This window comes from Thermoascus crustaceus (genome assembly GCF_041956765.1).
Source record: "Thermoascus crustaceus strain CBS 181.67 unplaced genomic scaffold VTN00scaffold_11, whole genome shotgun sequence".
In the NCBI taxonomy this organism is placed as follows: Eukaryota; Fungi; Ascomycota; class Eurotiomycetes; order Eurotiales; family Thermoascaceae; genus Thermoascus; species Thermoascus crustaceus.
Window position 1 is genome coordinate 424,937 of NW_027192537.1, and position 20,769 is coordinate 445,705.

General features: G+C 48.9%; 5 protein-coding genes across 5 annotated transcripts; 3 read left to right on the top strand and 2 right to left on the bottom strand.

Moving 5' to 3' along the window:
* Positions 1-1,108: 1,108 nt before the first annotated feature.
* Positions 1,109-5,023, top strand: VTN00DRAFT_2876 (uncharacterized protein; the record flags this gene model as incomplete). Its single annotated transcript, XM_069429130.1, has 3 exons — positions 1,109-3,485; positions 3,538-4,885; positions 4,939-5,023. 3 exons carry the CDS (start codon positions 1,109-1,111, stop codon positions 5,021-5,023), a joined length of 3,810 nt encoding a protein of 1,269 aa, XP_069283288.1.
* Positions 5,024-6,313: 1,290 nt separating this feature from the next.
* On the top strand, positions 6,314-11,242 carry VTN00DRAFT_2877 (uncharacterized protein; the record flags this gene model as incomplete). Its single annotated transcript, XM_069429131.1, has 3 exons — positions 6,314-7,010; positions 7,854-7,908; positions 8,023-11,242. 3 exons carry the CDS (start codon positions 6,314-6,316, stop codon positions 11,240-11,242), a joined length of 3,972 nt encoding a protein of 1,323 aa, XP_069283289.1.
* A 1,154-nt stretch (positions 11,243-12,396) lies between these two features.
* On the bottom strand, positions 12,397-14,225 carry VTN00DRAFT_2878 (uncharacterized protein; the record flags this gene model as incomplete). The annotated part of the gene is made up of 4 exons (XM_069429132.1): positions 12,397-12,440; positions 12,536-12,794; positions 13,469-13,709; positions 13,768-14,225. 4 exons carry the CDS (start codon positions 14,223-14,225, stop codon positions 12,397-12,399), a joined length of 1,002 nt encoding a protein of 333 aa, XP_069283290.1.
* Positions 14,226-15,168: 943 nt separating this feature from the next.
* Positions 15,169-16,251, bottom strand: VTN00DRAFT_2879 (uncharacterized protein; the record flags this gene model as incomplete). Its single annotated transcript, XM_069429133.1, has 3 exons — positions 15,169-15,847; positions 15,940-16,021; positions 16,089-16,251. The coding sequence occupies 3 exons, from the start codon at positions 16,249-16,251 to the stop codon at positions 15,169-15,171; spliced, it is 924 nt and encodes a 307-aa protein (XP_069283291.1).
* Positions 16,252-17,651: 1,400 nt separating this feature from the next.
* VTN00DRAFT_2880 (uncharacterized protein) lies at positions 17,652-19,064 on the top strand (the record flags this gene model as incomplete). The annotated part of the gene is made up of 5 exons (XM_069429135.1): positions 17,652-17,672; positions 17,749-17,794; positions 17,873-17,976; positions 18,042-18,155; positions 18,240-19,064. 5 exons carry the CDS (start codon positions 17,652-17,654, stop codon positions 19,062-19,064), a joined length of 1,110 nt encoding a protein of 369 aa, XP_069283292.1.
* Between the last annotated feature and the right edge of the window lie 1,705 nt (positions 19,065-20,769).

Below are 20,769 nucleotides of genomic sequence, written 5' to 3' on the forward strand. Positions count from 1 at the left end.
TGCTTTGGCCGAGTTTGTAGTTTCTCTGCCAAACCAAGTTGGATGCTGCACTCGCTTAAGGCGTGTAATTTACACGGGCCTAGCGGAGATTTTGCTCAGAGTCTGGGCCGTTTTCGGGCGTCCTAGCCGGCTTCGGGGGTCCAGGTCAGTCGACGACCGATGACAGTGATCAGCGCCCAGAAACTTGCCAGCCATGGAACAACCCAATTATTGCGTCTTCCAACGCCTGCCTGCCAGCTCTGTACCGTCCATCTTGTGGGAGTTTTTTGAACCATCATCCAATAGTACGGATGGAATCAGCTTTTTAAGGGCCCACAGGAGAATTTGCGTGACGGGACAGCTGGACCACGAGGACCACTGTGGCAATTGTCCATAAAGCTCGGGTCGGACCTCCAGCCTGGACCTAACCTAATGTCGCGCACAAAGAGGCGGAGAATAGAGTATTCCGTGCAGGGTAGGGCCAGGACGCAGATGATTTAGCATCTCTAACTCGGTATCAGAGTTTTTGTTCTCCGGCGGTCTCTAAGCACCTGCCGGAGCCAGACCGACAGGCCGGATTCTACAGCACTCTTCACCTCGAGCAGACCGAGGTGCAGCCTTTTCTTTCATGCACCTCAGTCTCTCTCGTCGATAAGGATTCAACAATTTGCAGAATCACCTGGCCAGCGTGGGTAAAGCAAGTGCCAGTATGCCTGCCACCTCTGACTCCAGTGAGACGTCAGACAGGAATTCGTTAATTTCAAAAAGCCCGACACAGGGCAATTTATTGTCGAATGAAGACAGTCCATACCAACAAGGAGGATCAACTGCGTCAAACACTGCTCCCTTGGCTGGCACTGACTTTTCGTTGCCTTCCGAGCAAGATTCCAGAATCGCTGTCCGTGAAGGCCATAGTCCGGCGTCAGTTTCTACGACGTCGGCCCCTGACTCTTCTATTCAACCTTCTCCTCAACTCTCTACAAGAGTGAATGCTAGTATTCTATCTGACAGAGATTCAAATCGCCTCTCTTTCTCTTCTCTTTATTCTCTAGGTCCTGCTGTCTATACTGGTTCTCAAAACATTTCCAGCAATGTATCTTCTCTCGATGCTACCTCATCCAAGAGCGTGATGGATGATAATACAAAACTTGCCCCAGGTTCTTTGAACTTCGCCTCCGGTAACCTGGAGGCAGCATCTTCCAACACCTCTGATATAGCGGCTTCTCGTCCACCTAGCTTATCTCAACATCATGCACAAATTTCTCAAAGCTCTCATCCTCCTAGGAACGAACCGACTTCGGAGGGTTGGTCTACGGCTCGGGGATCGCGTCCTACACGTTCCTCAAGTCGGGCCCCGAGGAGGTTTAGTGGGAGCACAGCTGCCAGCTCTGTTAGCGATGCGGAACCCAGGCCTCCTATAATTGGAAGGATCGGTGTCTGTGCTCTAGATGTGAAAGCCCGCAGCAAACCGAGCCAGAACATTCTCACACGCCTTCAGTCGAAGGGAGATTTTGAGGTGATCGTCTTCGGTGATAAGGTGATTCTCGATGAGGCTGTGGAAAACTGGCCCGTCTGCGATTTTCTCATTGCTTTTTTCTCAGATGGGTTCCCCTTGGACAAGGCCATAGCTTACGCGAAACTTCGAAAACCATTCTGCATTAATGATTTGCCCATGCAAAAAGTTCTTTGGGACCGTCGATTGTGCCTCAGGATCCTTGATCAGATGGGTGTTCCGACGCCGAAGAGGCTTGAGGTCAATCGTGATGGTGGGCCGAGGCTGGAGTCCCCAGAACTCGCTCAGCATGTTTACAGACTAACTGGTGTTAAGCTCGAGGGACCTGAAGATGGAACTGGAGGAGGGGCTGCCAAGACTCAAAAAGTGTCGATGTCCGATGATGGGGAAACACTTATTGTCGATGGAAAAACTTTCCGAAAGCCATTCGTCGAGAAGCCGGTGAATGGGGAGGACCACAATATTCATATATTCTTTCCTAATGATCAGCAATATGGTGGAGGTGGAAGGAGGCTTTTTCGGAAGGTTGGGAATAAAAGTTCAGAATATGATCCAAATCTTGTTGTTCCCAGATCCGTGACCGAAAAGAATACCAGCTATCTCTACGAACAGTTTCTGAGAGTTGATAATTCTGAAGACGTGAAAGCTTACACCGTCGGCCCCGATTTCTGCCATGCTGAGACACGCAAATCTCCTGTAGTCGACGGGTTGGTTCGCCGGAATACACATGGCAAGGAGTTGAGGTATATCACAAACCTCAGCAAGGAAGAGGCTGCTATTGCTTCGAAGATATCGAATGGGTTTGGACAGAGGATCTGTGGCTTTGACATGCTTCGCGTGGGTGACAGGAGTTACGTTATTGACGTCAACGGATGGAGTTTTGTCAAGGACAATAACGACTATTATGACAAATGCGCGAAAATCCTTCGAGAAATGTTCCTGAACGAAAAGCGGAGGAGAGACGCAATGTTAGAGCAGACCGAACCTCCCTCTCCTGACTTAGGTCACCTCAGGAGAGCCAACACTGGTTCTCACAGACATGCATTGAAGACGTTGTTGAAATCTCCAAGCATGTCGAGGCTTCATGGTCCTCAACAGGTCCCTAGGACTCACGGAAATATCACATCAGACATCTCCATGGGCGCTGGATCCCTGGTGTCGTTTCCAGGCTCTGAGAATGGTAACTCCATGAAAAGTCCGAGTGCTCATCATTCCAAAGAAGAATTGCAAACCCATCTGGGAACGAATCCATCGGATTCCAACGCTCCTTCGATAGCACCTTCTAGCGATGAAGGTGCCCCTCCGCCACCTCCAGCTTCCAAACATTCATGGAAGTTGAAGGGTATGGTAGCGGTGATACGACATGCGGACCGCACTCCCAAGCAGAAATTTAAATTCACATTTCATAGTCAGCCATTTGTTGACCTCTTGAAGGGACATCAAGAAGAAGTCGTTATTAAGGGCGAGGCGGCATTAGCCAGCGTTTCCAATGCCGTCAAAATTGCGATGGAACAAGGACTTGAGGACTTGGACAAGCTCAAGCTGCTTCGCACATCCTTGGAGAGGAAGGGTGGCTGGCCTGGAACGAAGGTCCAGATCAAACCAATGTTTCGTAAGCGGAGGCCAGAAGAGATGCGGGATGGGACTTCCACCACCGACCCGACAACACCAACCGCTCAATGTGCTCCTGAAGACCCTATCTCGCCTGTCCTGAATGAAGCATCCCCAGACAAAGAAAACTTGATTCGATCGCAAACTCGAAGTGACTCTATTTCAGGAGCGACGTTCTCTCGATTCTCTGCCGTTGAGAATGACCTGATTTTGGACAAATTGCAACTTGTAATAAAATGGGGAGGTGAACCCACTCATGCTGCACGCTATCAATCACAAGATCTCGGCCTGAACATGAGGGATGATTTGAAGCTTATGAACAAAGAGGCCTTGAATGATGTTCGGATATTCACAAGCTCAGAACGCAGGGTGAGCACTAGCGGTAAGTGTGTGAGATAGGTTTGTCTGACATGGTTGCTGACATGGCACCAAAGCTCAAATATGGGCCTGTTCGTTCCTCGACCAAAAAGAACTTCCTGAGGGCTTTATACAAGTACGAAAGGATCTTCTGGACGATTCTAACGCCGCGAAAGATGTTATGGATAAAGTCAAAAAGAAGCTGAAACTGCTTCTGAGGGAAGGATCTGCACCTTCGCAATTTACCTGGCCCAAAGACAATTTTCCAGAACCTTCAGTTGTGCTTGCCACCGTTGTTAAACTGATGAAGTTCCATCGAAGTGTTATGCGGCACAATTTCAAAAAGCTTGATAGTTCTGCATTCCGTCGTTCGACGTCTGTGAAGAGTTCAGAGGAGCATACCGCACAATCCGGCCCAAACCCTGCAGTAGCTTCCATTCAGGGCCGTTGGTGCGCTGGGGAGGATCCTGAGCTCTTTAGGGAGAGGTGGGAAAAGCTATTCGCCGAGTTCTGCGACACAGAAAAAGTCGACCCTAGTAAGTTTTCAGAGCTTTATGATAGTATGAAATTTGATGCTCTTCATAATAGACAGTTCTTGGAGTGGGTGTTCACGCCACCGGACGATTTCAATGAGGAGGATGGCAATAATGACAGCAAATCGGACAAGCCCGCAAAGAATGACTTCGGTTGCGAAAGCAAGCATGGACGCCATGGCTTCAGTCCTGAGGGGTCAAACCATGACAAGTTCGAGGAAAGGACGGACAATCACACATTTGCACATCGGATTGGACTTAGGAAAAGGACACAAGCTGCTCTAGAGTCCATACCACACTTTGGGCCACTTGAAGATTCTTACGACCATTATTTCAAACTGTACAGTGGTTCCAGCCCCACGAAAGCAAAGACCGACGAGCGATTGTCAAAACTCAGAGAATTGTACAAACTGGCGAAGGTTCTCTTTGACTATATAACTCCGCAGGAGTACGGCATCAAAGACAGCGAGAAGCTGGAAATCGGGCTTTTAACGTCGCTACCATTGCTTCAAGAAATTGTCACGGACCTGGAAGAGGTTCAAGCCTCTCCGGATGCGAAATCCTTCTTCTACTTTACAAAGGAGTCCCACATCTATACTTTGTTGAACTGCATCTTGGAAGGCGGGATTCAGACGAAAATTGCAAGGAGTGCGATCCCAGAGTTAGATTACTTGTCTCAGATCTGCTTCGAGCTTTACGAGGCCAAGGATAGCGAGTCCTCTACATATTCCTACTCGATTCGCATTTCCATCAGCCCTGGCTGTCACACCTTCGATCCACTCGACGTGCAGCTTGATTCCAGGCATGCAATTGGTTGTGCCCCTAGAAGAAGTCTGACAGCTCATCAGGACTGGAAAGAGGTGATTGAAACACTGAAAGCGAAGTTTGACACGTAAGAATGTCCATGGTTGCTCTTTGTAGCGGATACTGACTGTCACTCTCCAGGGTTAAACTCCCAAAGACATTCATTGCAGTGAACCTCAGTGACAAGCATGCGGGTAAAGCAGAACAGTCCTCCACTCTCTCATAGATCCTTGTGAACCTTTCTATGCACATAGTGTCATGCCAGCTTTGAGTGAAATGGCTGTGATAGAGGGCCAACATGGTTGTAATTGGCTATGTAAAGCTATTAGTGATTCATGGGCTATTTGTCCTCTGTACTGTACATATGAAATCCACCATGAGATGACTGAAGTTGACCAGTAGTCACTGTTCCATTGAATTCCAGCTGTACCGTACTTATGTGGAAATTATTATCAAACCCTCACGAGGTCTAGCTCCCCAAAGTTTAATTCCAATCAAGGGCATTTTTTAGCTCCTTGTTGGCGGCACCGATCCAAATGCACCACAGGATGCGGCAAAAGGGGAGTACCATGTAGTGAGACCAAAATCAGCCAATAACATGGGCAGAATGCCCCTCCCGCTCGCACAGACAGTGTATCCTGGTGCGATATCAGATGTCATTCATCATTCGCCTCATCGTTCTTTATCCAAACCTAACCTTATGTATAAACTTGAGGTCATCGCTGCCTTCTCCGATTATGTTCCTTGCCTCTCAGATCCCATAAAGCTGCAGTAAGTGTCAAGATAGAGCGCCTAGAGCGCCCGAGAATGGAGGTGAAAGGCTTCCCAGACCTTCTACGGTCATATACTGATTGTCAGTAAATATAACCAACAGATGTCGACATTATCAGGTTCTATAGATGGCAAGAGAGTTGTATTCGACGTGTATGATGACTGCCTTCAATGGCAAGACTTGGAGACCGGGACACGAACCTCAATTCGTGCTGATGATATTGTTTGTATCCTGCCTGGCTCGAACAACCATGACGGTAGCTACAGGGTGATATTCATCACTAGATATACTGAGATGGATGAGTCGGGTTTAGAGAAGGAATACCCGCGCTTAGCAACGCTCTATGCATCAAACCTACCATCGACGTTGCTATCACGATATATGTGTCGCCACATTCCTTGTCATCTCAAACCTTCTCGTTCAAATATCTACGTCATTATATCCACTCTCTCAGGGACAGGGAAAGGGAAGACCTTGTTCGAAGAGGTCTTAAAACCATTTCTATCTCACGTTCCTGAAGTTGATTATAAGGTATATGAGACAGCATCTGATCAGACAATCATCCAGCTGTCCCGTACAATTTTCCTCCCGCAAGCTCGAAATGGAATTCCACAAACGATAATACTTTTATCTGGAGACGGCGGCCTTGTTGACATAATTGACGCTTTCTTTACAGAGCAAGAAGAGAAGGCCGTGTTCGCGCCTCCCAGCATTGCTTTGATACCTACGGGGACGGGAAACGCCATGGCGAATTCTATCGGACTTCTGTTGCGATCAGATTTTGGACTTGCTGCATTACTACGAGGAAGGCCTCAGCCGTTGCCGACGTTCGTGGCAACATTCTCTCCAGATGCAAAGTATATCACTGATGAAGGGCGAGGCCGGAAGATGATCAACGCAGTTTCTGCATCAGAAAGTTCCTACCCCAAGATATATGGGGCCGTTGTTGCCAGCTGGGGGATGCACGCTTCGCTGGTTGCAGATAGTGACACTGCTGAGTATCGCAGGTACGGAGCAGACAGGTTTAAAATGGCAGCCAAGGAGCTTCTGTATCCTTCCAGTGGAGCTGAGACCCACAAATACAAGGGCAGGGTCAGGTTGACCAAACTGGATAGTTGGACTGGGAAGGAGGATACTCAAATGGTTGACCGAACTGAACATATGTATGTGCTGGCCACCCTGGTGTCGAACCTGGAGAAGAACTTCACAATCTCCCCGGCGTCTGCACCACTGGATGGCCGGCTGCGGGTGGTGCACTTTGGTCCGATGCCGCCGGATGAAGCGATGAACCTGATGTCACTGGCGTACCAAGGAGGTCGCCATGTCCATCATGCATCTGTTGGGTATGAGGAGATCGAGGAAATTAGGATTGAGTTCGACGAAGCGGATGAAAAATGGAGACGGGTCTGCATCGACGGAAAGATTGTAGTCGTGGAGCAAGGTGGGTGGATGGAGGTGCGCAGAGAAAGACGGCGACTTTTAAATTTGATCGCTTGTGTCCCGTAACACCATACGGTATATCCCATGCAGGAGCGGCGACGCAACTTGCCATTCAAAACTAGCATTCATTTGTTCTCTCTCTTGATAAAGGACAATATCGACCTGACCATTCCCTTTATACCTACGGCTTTGTCAGATTAGGCACTATTAGGGATATGTATCTCGAAAATTCGAAGACAAATCTATCTCTGACATCTTTAAGAATCCTGAGAAGCCGGCGTTCAAGTTGTAGCTTCAGCTGGGATTTTCAGGCAATCGGCAATACCAGTATAGTCGGGACTCGGCAGTTCCCGTTGAATTATCCGACCGAGCAGTCGGTATCGACGCCGGCCGGCGGTGACCCGACAGCACTGACCTCTGCCACCTGACGAGCATGACAGTCACAGGGTTTACGGTCAACAATCTACAGGTATCATCAATGCCCGATATTGCAGTATCGCGTCTTTGTCCTCCGCTTGATTATTGCTCGTTAGCACCTGCCGCTTTCTCTCTCCCTCCGACTCGGTGGTCGCTCGTTTTCTACCGAACTGGGGCTTGTCGAAACGGGCTGCCCTTCATAGAACAAGCCAAAGGCGGTAGCACTTAAATCTCCGCACGTCCTTCAGATGTTGGAGTTAGCTCTAGTCGGCATTCAGGACGGCGATGATGCCGCCTAGTTTCGATGCTCATCACTCCGCGCAGCTACATTCTCTCCCAATCGCCAGATCGCGGATTTGTGCCATCTACCGGCAATTGTCACCCCAGATTTCACTCGCTGACCGGCTGGCGTGCTGATCTTACACAGAGGCGACAGGCGGTGGAGATGTTGTTGGTCCACCAAGCGGGCAGCGTTCGCGTAGGTGAGGTTGTCAGGTCCGTCTCTAGCAACTCTCCGTTCATGCTCTTCTATGTTCCAATCTTGTTTTGTGAGATTTCGCTGTCTGATTCTGATTTCGGTATTACTATCTGAACAGGTACACATTGACCTATACTCCTGCGGCCGATCCCATTCTTCCCACACCGGACAAACTGCATGTAAAGATCAAGAACACTTCGGCAATTCCACTTCGGGCCGCATACCTTCACGGCCCATATACTCTTTACACCGCCTGCTACCCTTCCACGTTTGATCCTAACCAGAAGCATGACCAATATGAATCAGAGGAGATGCCCCAGTTTGAACCAAATCTTAAGGCTGGTGGAAATTGGGATGCTGTCATCACAGTTCCCCAGCACATTCGGCAGGTGCCACAATCACCTCCACGGGATTTGGTGGACTCTAGGAGCGCTCAAAGCGTGACTTGGGTAATTGAGATTATGTCACAAGTGATATTCTCAACCACAGCAGTTGTGCACTTTGAGGTTCTAGTCGGTCGTGATGAGAAGTCGCTCAATTTTGGGTCTGGTGGTGGGACGTCGGCGAGTGCGCTTCCTCCGCCAGCTCAGCTTCATCACCATTGGATGCATAGGAAGAAAGGCGAGAGGGTTCTTGCTACTTCGCCAGCAGGAGGAGTATATTCTAAGTCTATCACATTGGTTGTGGATGATACAAACAGCCTCTGGAGTACACCGGCTTTTCCATCGTTGGAAGAGAAGGAAAGGATTGGTCAAGAAGCCAACAAGGAGATAGTGGATCTCAAAGATCCACAAAATGACCAAAATGACGCTGATGTCTCGAACGCTACACCAAAGGAGAGGGAAGAGAAGCGAAAGAAGAAGAAGCGCATCCATTTTGTGGTCCTGACTCATGGCTTGCATAGTAATTTGGGTGCAGATATGCTATACTTAAAAGAAAGCATTGATGCTGCCGCCAAGAAGGCACGAGATCAGGCTAAGGAATGTCGAAACAGACGCAAAGCGGAACGACAGCAGAGCTCTACATCAACACATGAGCCTATCGATCCGAGACCATCCTCAGTGTCCCCTGACGAGATGCATGTCTCAACTCAGGCAGACATGGCTCATGATGACGGCGATGATGATGAGGATGAGCAAGTGATTGTTCGGGGGTTCCCTGGGAACGCTGTTCGGACTGAAAGGGGAATCCAATATCTGGGGAAACGTCTTGCAAAATACGTTCTCCTTATGACATACCCAGATCAGCCGTGTTTACCTGTCAAGAATTCCAAAGCGAAATCCTTTTCCCGGTCGTTTGCTGGTCTGAAGGGACCGCCTGGTTCAGCTGCAGAAACTCACCCTTCTGGCAAAACAATTCTTCACCAAGACCGGCAAAATGAGAAGGATTATGCTTACAGGATTACGAGCATCAGTTTTATCGGTCATTCACTTGGTGGTCTCATCCAGACGTATGCTATCGCTTACATCCAGAAGCATTCTCCCGAGTTCTTCGAACGAATTAAGCCAATTAACTTCGTCGCTTTGGCTACGCCTTTTCTCGGACTAAGCAACGAGAACCCGATTTATGTACGCTTTGCGCTGGACTTCGGTCTGGTTGGCCGGACAGGTCAGGATCTTGGTCTCAGCTGGACCGCGCCTAGGCTCAGAAATGGTTGGGGATCAATGATCGGCGGCCTGGGAAATGAGTCGCGGAAGACTCAGAAGCAGTCAGATCCTGGATCCAAGCCCCTACTAAGGATTCTTCCTAGCGGACCGGCCCATCAGGTACTCTCGAAATTCCGAAATCGCACAGTCTATTCGAACGTGGTCAACGATGGGATTGTTCCTTTGCGAACATCATGTCTCCTCTTTCTCGACTGGAGAGGCCTGGATCGGGTTGAAAAGGCTAGAAGGGAGAACGGACTTGTAGGAACTATGGCTGAATGGGGCTGGGCAGAATTGACAGGAGCGAATTCAAACTCTCTCCGAGTTGCTCGGCCCGCGACAGATGCGTCTTTTAACGATAGCGGGGAACAAAGCCATAGTGCTGGGAAACGCGCCCCTCGAGTCGGGGTACCTCAAAACCCCGATGAATCTATTAATGACGCATCTTCGATTGAACCGGTGCAGTCACCAGCGTCGAGCCAATTTTTCAAGAAGCCGATTCAATCGGGCCCTTCTGATATAGCAGGGGAATCCAAGTCCAAGGAGAACTCATCGCCACTTTTCTCCCCTGGTCCATTCAGCAATCTTTTTTCATTTTTTAGGTCAAAGGAATCAAAAAATCCTCCGAACAATAAGCAAGCAAAAATCTATAAGCGGAGCCAGACTGTGAACTCGTCTGGGAACTCAGCCGAAGTATCCCCATCAGATAATTCACAACCAGGGCGACCTGGGCTTGTTGGCGGTGATTCTTTATACAATGATGATGAGAATCTGTACGCCCCTCCACGAACCACGTTATTCGAATCAGCTGGCGATCTTCTCAGGCCTCCACTGCCGCCAATTGAGTTCATCATGGACCCGAGTTCCCGGCCTCGCACCATTTTCCATGACCGCGTATATCACCCGGAGGACATCCCTCCACCTCGTCCTATAAAGCGACGTACCATGGGATTTGGTTCGCACAATTCACCTTCCAAATCCGAGAGGGAATCGTGTTCAGGCACAAATCAACGGTCCGATCAAGGCACACAACATGCAGCAGGTTCTGGTAGTGGAATGAATGTCGAGGAGAAGATCGCTAGGGCATATCACCGAGATCTGTCATGGCGCAAGGTCCTTGTCCGCCTTGAGCCAGACGCGCATAATAATATTATTGTGCGGCGCATGTTCGCAAATGCATACGGTTGGCCGGTTGTAAAGCATCTTGTCGACACTCATTTTGGGTATACTCTTGCTGCGCAAACTCCAGACGCACTCCAACCGAACGCGGAAAGGGCGAAACCGATTAATATAGCAGCGACTAAGTCGGGTGGGGAAGTGGAAGACCAACATACTATACCTGTTCAAGCTTTATCCTCGCGGCCACTGGAGGGAAGTCATAGCGAGACACTTGAGGCTAAAGATCATGCACCAGGCCTCTTCTCCCATGATGCATCCATGTGCCCGGATCGATTTGGATCGGCAACTACGAGTACAGATGAGGACATTAACAGGCCTCCGAGTAGCTCGGCGGAACGATCGTACACTTCAAAGATCTCGAGACAAGACTCAGCTAGGTGGAGCGACCGTTACTTTGACGATGATAATCACGAATCAGACTCTGAAGATGACAGTAAAGACCGCTTTGATGGCTACAGTGACCGCGGACTGCGCGGATTGGACTACCGTAGGTCAGACTCTGAGAGTGGGTAGCCGCCAAGCTTCCAACTCGTCGGTAGTCCTTGCGTCTCCTGGGACTGAACATCGTCCAGGTGTGGAATGATGCGCATTCCTAATTGTTATTCGACCGAAGGCCATTTAACATCAGTCTGCGCTTATTTACTCTCTGGAATGAACGGTGATCATGGGTTTGCGTAATAGAACATTTCCAGTTATTACAGCTCAACTTCAGGCAGGTCGATGTATATCTTATCAAGAATGATGCATTGATACCAGCTGCCAGGTCCCTTCTAGGGCGAAAACGGATTCCGCGAGGTCGGCTAGGTAATACTGCCGAGAAAAAGAGAAATATTGCTTACAGTACGGCAAGACCTTACAGATAATTCAAATAGTTTCACTTAATGTCACCCGATAGATAACGTCTGCTATATAACTATGATAGGACTAAGGAAGGAGTTGAGATAAATTACAAATAACTGTTAATATATCAATTATTGACTAGGAAAACATTCCATATTGGTTCCCCTACAACATGCAATTACCCAACCCTGCACAAAGCACTCGTCGAAGAAAAGTGTTAAATAAACCAAAAAGAAAACCAGGGTATAATTGTAATACAACTTACAAGGTCAAGAAAATCTCCATGCTAGACAATGGGAGGACGCCTATGTTTAACCCGATGAAACAGATAAAGTAGGGGAAAGATGGCAACATATGAGTCGGGTATATTAGGCTGCAGCAAAATAAATGAAGCGATCATCGGAAAAAAAATCGGTGAGGAGTGCCGAGACATAAGTAAGGACTGGGTAGCCTGAACCTGAACCTATCTCTAGCTAAGCTAGGGTATGCCGAATTTATCATCGTCATCCGGGACTGACGCCCTCCATTTCTGGCACACGGGCCTGCGTGAAACCTGCATTGCAAAGACTCAAACTGAAGTGTGCCCGAGCTGATATGATTTAGAACCGACAAATTGACCGCGAGTCGTAGAAGAACATCCATGCCCTCTTGTTGAGTGCCTCGAGCTAGAGTAAGGTGCCCGCGGATTGCCTCCTGGCTGGTTATGTGCTACCTCCGCATGATAGGAGACGATGTCGCGTCTTGGAATCATACGCTCTGAGCGGCGAGTCGAGGATCGGTTGTTAAAAGTTCGAGATATCGCTGTTGGTATTTGTGCCGGGGGGAGATCAGGCGATGTAGACAGCCCCATGTCTCGATTTCTTGTGTTCCGCTGCCTCAAGCGATCGGGCGGAGGCGAAGGTGTATTAGCACGTTCTCTCCCTGTCACATTATGCGCCATGGCAGTCTGTATATTAACATGCTCACTAGGCAACCCGTTGCCTACCAAGAGGCCAGTCGGGGTCTGAACGAAGCGATCATTCATAAAGTAAGCCATGGCATTCCCAAGCTCGAGTATCCCATTTGCTGCCCGCGCAGTGAGATCATCATCGTCAATACCAAGTAGCTGCAGGCGTCGAGCGATAGCTTCGTCTTGCTGCTCCTGCTCCCTCCTTCTGTCGAGCTCTTCTTGATAGCGGACGGGATTTCGCATAGCCACATTTCCATCATTAACGGCGCCGACTTCCTGGGGAACGTTCATATAATCCAACCTATCGCCGTGGCCACCGTCGTAGTTGAACCATGGACAGTCACATGTCTTCCACTTTGACCCGCAAATCATGCAGAATTCAGCTGTGCAGCGACATGTCATGTGGTTGCAACCTTCCTTTAACTCGACCATGGCAGAGCAATTGTAGCACCGTTGCCACCCTTTCTCCTTGGCCATTTCCACAAATGTCTTCGTAGCTTCATCCTTTGGGCAGTCCTTATCCGAGTGCCATTTCCCGTTGCATAAACAACAGACTTTCGTTTTGCATTTGCTGCATTTCCCAAATTTGCGTCCTCCAGTCGGTCCGGCACCGGTATCAAGAAAGATATGACTGGGCTTTATCCATTCCCCGCAGCCTTTTGTCGGGCAATATATCCGATTCTTTGTCGTATATTCTTGGTATTTCTTGTTCCATTTCATTTTGAATTTCATATCAAAGAGTTTCTCAACATGTTTCAAGGGTATATGATCAGACGTACAACATCGTGGCGGCATATGCTGGGGATCGGTCACAGACATAGTGAAGATACGCTTTAGGCAAGAATGACACATTCGATGAGAGCAGGGGAGCTTGGCTGATTTACTTATAGGGACATCATCCGATAGACATGTAAGGCATGTCACCCTGTTTGACCTGTTAACGACCATACCTTTGTCAACCTGGCGTTTCCAACGTACTTCTTTTCTGGGGCTGCGGGATGTGGGGTTTTAAACAGAGAAGAGAAGAAACCAGGATGCTTTCGCGCAGCTTTGCTTGCAGTTGCAGTCTTCTCCATCTTGCCTGTTGAGGATCCACCTGGGGCGGCGGCCATAGCTTCAGATCCTGTGGTCTTACTCCGATGAAGCGATTGCTTGGGGCTAGAATTCGATGTCTTGGCCCCGGGAGAGGCCCTTGTGTAATCATGTTAGTGACTAGCTAGTCTTTAGTAGGACAGGAATTCGTACTCACGCGCCGACAATGGTGACTTCTCTGACGTCGTCACTCAAACTTCGTTGCCGGGAGGCTCTTTCTATGGAATCATCGCCGTGTACTGGCTCATCCTCCGTCGAGTGTGTTGCTTGTCCATTAGCCGGGCTCTTGGTTGTCTTGCCCTTTCTGGGCTTTTTGGAACGAGTTCTTTTCGGTCTGTCAACAGGACTTCTCTCTGATCCTATAGCTGGCGACCGTTTGCGCATACTGTTTTGGTACTCTAGACTGTAATCAGAAGTGCCACGCTGCTGGTTGCTTCCACTGGAATGCTTTTCACCTCGCGGTATGCTGTCCACAGGCACGCTCTGTTCGTGTCGATTCCAATTAGCTTCTGCATTTTGCGCCTTGGGTCGTGATCTTGGACTTGAGCCCGCTGTATAATGGAGGGCTGCCTTTGAAATGGGAGCTCGGATTGTGGACTCACTGACATACGCCATTTCAAAGTCATCAATGACGCACGCCCGTGGCTGCAATCGCTGAGTGAGTACCGGCCCTCAGGTGGTACATATGGTATTATATACCCTGTACGATACTTAAGCGATACTGAGATATAGAAATGGGTTTGCTGAACAGAATGACCGTAAGACTAGCAGAAAGTATGAGCATAGGCCCCGGCACAGTTGAACCCCAAGGAGATGAGAAAGGGGGGGGGGGGGGGGATAAGGCAGAAAGCTGGTAGCTTCTCTCTTCAGCTCGAGACTGGTCAACGTGGCTGATTGTCTGATCATCCTATTTTGTTGTCACAGTGTCGACGGAGCAGGATGTATGCGACCCCTCCTCCATGGAAGGGTGGTGGAGAGATGCCAGTGGTCCGTCGGCTAATTGGGCGCGACACGAATAAGATGTCCGAACGGCACATGATGCAGAGTCATCCGCAAGAAAAGCAGAACGCCTGCGACCGTCGAACACGGTAGCACGGGCTACGGCCCGCAGCCTTGGATTCCAGTCGTTCCCGATGCACCAACAGCAGCGAGCCAGCGCAGCACAAGTCGCCTAGCATTATTCCACCAGGTAGTGCCGGCAACAAGAATAGCATGGCATTCAGCCTGGTCCGCAGGAGATGAAAAACCCTTGCGGTTTTTGGCTACTAGACGCTGTACATGCTTACCTGGATATGCCCTGTACAGCACTATCCAAATGCACCCGACGGAAGCAAGATAAAACAGTCACTTATTGAGATCTGACTCTTCCACGCACGAAAAAGGACGGCAATCTATTCATAGATAGTGAAGGCTATACTGTTTCCACATATAATCGCAAAATGTGAAATCTCTATGGAAGATAGCAGGGAAGGAAAGAGTAGTCAGAGCTGCTGTCGAGAATGCTAACCGCATCGGCGCACTAATGGACACTTCTGGCTGTAGTTCCATCCGGCAGCGATCAATACTCAAATTTACCCTGGATATGGCTCCAGAGTTCTTCAATTATTTCTTTCTGACCCTCACCGTCTGGCGAGGCCCTGACAGCGAGATATTTGCGTCCGTCGACCTTGGCATCCCAGTTACCCGGGTTCCCGTCCACTATGATGCCGCCAGCTTCAGTGAGGATAACCCAGCCGGCGCAGACGTCCCAGGCCCAGCATCCACCTTCCCAGTACAGATCGAGGGTGCCGGACGCAACAGCACAAAGGTTAAGGGCGGCAGATCCCATGCTACGCATCGAATGGACCATCGCGCCGCCGTCTTCGCGCGCCTTTCCCAGCCTCTCGAAAGTGCGAATTTTCGTCTCCCAATTCTTTCCACTGCGATCAGAACCCCACTCCACGCCGATGAGAGCGTTTCCGAGACCGCGTAATGGCTCGATATTGGCGCCTTTGAGCGGAAGCTTAGTTGTACGATTCAAGTATGCCCCCTTACCACGCATAGCGGAGTAAAGCATCTGGGTAAATGGATTGAAAACCACACCGACAACTGGGGTGCGGGAAACTGCGAAGCCGAGAGAAATACAAGCATTTGGAAAGCCGTGCACGAAATTGACAGTGCCGTCGATGGGGTCGACAATGAATGTCGGATCATCGGTGAGCGGGTGTGCCGGATTGTAGGTCTCCTCTCCGTGAAATCTAGTCGAAATCAATACCAGAGGGCACTCTGTTAGCAAGACCAAACACAGGCGCATTTATTACTTTCCTCGCCACTGTTAAGAAGTGCGTACTTGTATTGTGGATACTTCTCTCTTAGAGCAGTGGAGACCATCTGTTCAACAGCACGGTCATACTCGGTAACCAGGTCGGAACCTAAGCGCCATCAGTTTTTGCTTGAGATGGAGACGGCTGTGATGACTGGAGGAGAGTTTAGACTCACTGTTCTTCTTTGAACCAACACCGTTGATCAGCGGCAGGGCACTAGTTATCGTTTCGCCGGCCTTGAAGGCTAAGTCGATCAGAAAGTCGTGGATCTCCTGCAGATTAGGAGTCTCTTCGCGGCTGTTGACGCCCTGGGCGCCACTGACGCTGTCCACAGTCATAACTTCGTGTGTTCGGGATTGATATACTCTTTGATTTTATTCTGTACGCGAAGGTTCAGTCGGTCCAAGTTGATTGTCAAGGAGATCTAGAGACCGCAGAGAAATGTCCGTATAAAAATCAAGGAGCTCAAAAGAGCTGACTTGGAGCTGAAGAGAAACAAAAGTACGTCGGAGACAAAGAAAAAAAAGAAAAAAAAGTACGCCAAAGACAAAGGAAAGAGATGGAGGTTGGAGCTAGAAGTCCTCTTTCTATTAAAGTCTTATTGCATTCACGCCAGTGACGTGGATGCCAATATGTGGTCACAAATATGACAATGGCCAGAGAGAAGAGCCACAGGAACTGCACAGGTGGTATTGAGAACACAGGGAGCAATGGAAAAATACTAGAGAACGACAATCTATCAATGGGAGGGGCTGTGGCGGGGAGTCAAGGAGCGTGCCGCGCAGTGTACTCCGGATCCGGAGTATAGTGGGACGGGGAGATGCACCGGGGCCTGTCCCTTGAACCTTTCTCTGGGCCAATCTGCTCTTCTTTATCCTGCAGCATTCAGGAACTTGCCACGACACTCGACTGGAGCTGCGCTGAGCAGAGTGCCGGCAGGAGGTTAAGTCAATCCACCGCTCTGTAGGTTATGTTGGCGTGAGGGAACCGGCCATCCGCTGGTCCTCCGGGTCGAGGTTTGCTTTTTGAGGCCATGGCGAGATAGACGGCTCCACCAACGGTGTTATTATTGTCACAAGAGGCCAGGTACTCTGGCGACCCCCTGAGGCCATCTTGCAAGAGGCTTTACAATCCATAAACCCTTATGCCCAGCCGTCTTTATACAGTAATCCCATTAGATAACCCCGCGAGTCTTCTATCTGTCCTCTGTGTGCGACGCACCCCCAGAAAGGTTGTGAGGAACTGCCGGCGATGCGGTCCCAAAAAAAAGCACAGCTACCATTTTCAGGTTCTACATGAGACTCTCGGTGATTGGTGGGTATGAAGAAGACCACTTTAATATTTTCACTTCACGGTTGGCGCGAGCTTTTTCGAGACATTTGCAGACCACTGGCTTCTTTCAGGCTCCCTTTGAATTTCATGGTGTAGTAATTCTCAATGAATTTTATGCAACTCAGAATAACTGCCCTTCGACAAGGAGTACAGGGCTCTTCTTTGGGTTTTCGATTCTTCAGGCACGGCGTAGATGGGAACGGATCACCATGGTTCGGTTTGCTGCTACCCTCACATCGGTGCCGACGATGACGTCGGGTCGTCCTTCCCCACCAAAAATTTCCCCTCGCGGGCAGCGGGCGGCGATTCAAGTTTCCAGAGAGCTTATTCTGTTGGCATTGCACCCATCATTATAGCCGCACAATAACGGGTCATAAGAGAGGAAACTTTGATTTTTTCGTTCGATATGCCAACGGAATTGGAGGAGGTGAGTCCCTGCCCCCCTATACCATTACTCTGCGTGGTCTCAACGAGGGGCTGACCTTCTGCCTTCAACATTGCAGCTTGTCGAGTTCCTCCATCATGGCAACACGCAAATAAGGCAGATTGGTACGTCTGGGATCTTTTACCAGGCTGATGTGCAACCAAAAAGGGATGACTGGTGTTGACATTTATACCTCTTGTTAGCATGCGAAAACCTGCTGGGGTATTCCACCGCACAGCCTTCGTTATTCAAGAGGCAGCAACTCCTCCCGGTGCGAGACTTGAAACTCTTAGTTCGTGACTATGCGGTTAGTTCCAAACCCGTGTTGTGGAGGTTTAACTACTCGCGGCACACTTGCTGATAGACAGACAGCCAATCGCAAAGAATGCGTTGACAATCCTGATTAATCTCTCCGCCGATGAGGAAGTACTAGCCAACCTCGCTGAAGATGATGCCTTTTTAGAAACGCTCTTGGCAAAAGTGACGGTACGTGGTCTAAGGGAGATTCCCTGCTCACAGCGGCGAGAGTTTTCATGAGAGGTATTATACTAACTGTGTTTTTTGGGATAGAATGCCAAAGAACCAAATGCAAATGAAATATCCATGCTTCTGGCAAACCTCGCGAAATCTGATAGTTTAAAACGACTTCTTACCCTGACGAGAAGAGTGCCAAAACCGGTGTCAGAATCGGCGAAAGCAATGGACCAACTGATGGATTGTTTTGTCAAGGGCGCTGAGGGGACGCTGAACAATAATGCCGACTATGACTATCTATCCTATCTCTTCGCGGATATTTCCAAAACCGAGGAGGGACGCAAATATTTCACGACGAGGCAAGAGTACGATTCTGTGGTTCCGATAACGAAACTCACAGTCTTCACGGAACATAAAAGCGATGTCCGAAGAAAAGGAGTTGCGTCGACAATCAAGAATGTTGCATTTGATATCCCATCACACCCTATGCTGTTCTCTGAGGATGAAGTAAACCTGCTTCCGTATATTTTGTTGCCAATCACGGGACCGGAAGAGTTTACCGATGAGGAGACCGCGGCGATGCTACCCGATTTACAGTTACTACCACCGGATAAGAAGAGAGATAGCGACGAGACGATTATCACAACGCATCTTGAAACATTGCTGCTGCTGACCACCACGCGAGAAGGGAGGGAGAAGATGAGGGCGGTGAACGTCTATCCCATAATCCGAGAGTGCCATCTTCATGTGGATAATGAAGATGTCCGGGAAGGCTGTGATAGATTGGTGCAAGTTTTGATGCGGAAAGAAGAAGGCGAGGGAGATGCTGAAGCAGAAGAAATGGCGAAGGCCAGGGCCCAGGCCATGTCAGAAGCCCAGAGTGGGCAAGATGACGATGAAAAGGTTGTTGAGGTGTTCTGAAACCGTATTAGACCCTTTATTTTCGATAACTGTTCCTGCGAGCAGTTTCCGCTTTCATCTCTTCCGAGTCTTGTTCACTATCTATTTAGACTGGTTTCTTCTTGGCTATTGATCTGTTAAAGAAGACCTGCATGTATTGATACACCACAATGATAAATATATGAAGAGAAATGTTATCTTCCACGGCAAAGCCTGGTATGAAGGCATGTTGCTGTACCTGAATTAGACTGATTTGGATCTTACGATGAGACCAATGCTGTTTAGAAAGTAGATCCACTGAGATATGAACTTAGCAAGATTACTCTCATGTGTTTTCATTATGTACTGTACATGGGAATTCAGGGGCTCCTGGGCGAAAAGAGAACATGTCAATTAGAGCCCGAGGCTGGCTCTCAACAGTGCGGCGAACATGGAGAACCCTGCTAGTCCGGAGTTTTCGCCTATTCACTATACAGCTAAGACTCAATTGAAGAAAGGTCTTTAATTAAAGGTCCCGGCGCTCTCCGAGTTGTTGATCATCCCGCACATTTGGCCGGACGCAATTCGCGATGACGTCGTTCGTAATTTTGAATCTCAGCAGATCCTTTAAAGTGTGCCTCCATGACAGCCGAGCATGACCTACAGCACAGACTGTTTTCCTTGGTGAGGTACCTATATATCCCTATCTTTTCTAGGCTCTCTGCGTTGGTGATCGACATGTAATTAGACACTGCAGTCGGGTTTCTTTCGCTCCCACCACCTAGCACAGGGAAATGTTGGAAGTAGGAACGGTTCACCATTGTATGTATTATCTTTTCAGGGCGCGGGGATGTTTCAGATATTCATAGACCGAACTTTTCTGCTTATCTTTTCTTTTTGGATACTATATACCTAGAGTACCTAGACAACATTAAGTATATAGCGACTGGAGCTACCAGGTTATATGAACGAGCACATTGAAACAGAGAGATAAACGCAGTTTTGAGATGATGTGTATTATCCGGGGTAATCGATAATGGTACCTAAGCGCAGGGCTCCTAAACGGACATCCACGGTCACAGATCAGTTAATATTTCAGGACAGGGAGAATATAACTGATCCCAACTTACGAGTGTTCAAAAATCCATGTAGCATTTCCAGGGTGCTATAAGCTCTTCTGTTTGCCTATGAGAAGAACCATATGAACAGAAGGGTGTTTTAATTTATCCTCAGGGGGGGGGGCGCGGGCGAGGAAAGGTGGCCGGCGCAATACAGAGTAATGCATTTGAAAAGTAAGTTTGTCCAGAATGTTTTTCTAGTCGTCAGTCAGGAACCAGACGAGGACCCGGGGAACCCTGAACTCCGATGTAAAGCAATGAGCCCAGCGGGCGTAGGGTTTGATGAAGTAATCTTGGAACTGGAATGGATCTTATGATAAAGAGCGCAGCTTATAAAGTTCATGTCTCAATTATCGATAATTGCATAACTAAGCTAAAGCTAATTTGGGCAAAATTATCGGGGGTTTGGTAACATTAGGTAATGACATAGAAAGAGGCTGTGGAGGTGACGGGCAGACGCTGACGGTGAAAGCAAGCTTGACAGAACTGCCGCACGCGGCCAGAGTCGACGCTTGATTCGGTCGCGGTTGCAGAACGCTCCTGGGTTTTGTAGATCCATCTCAAATTCATGCTATTTTTTTTCGGTTGGAAAAAAAGGGAGAAATCATTCATGTGCTGTTACACATCAT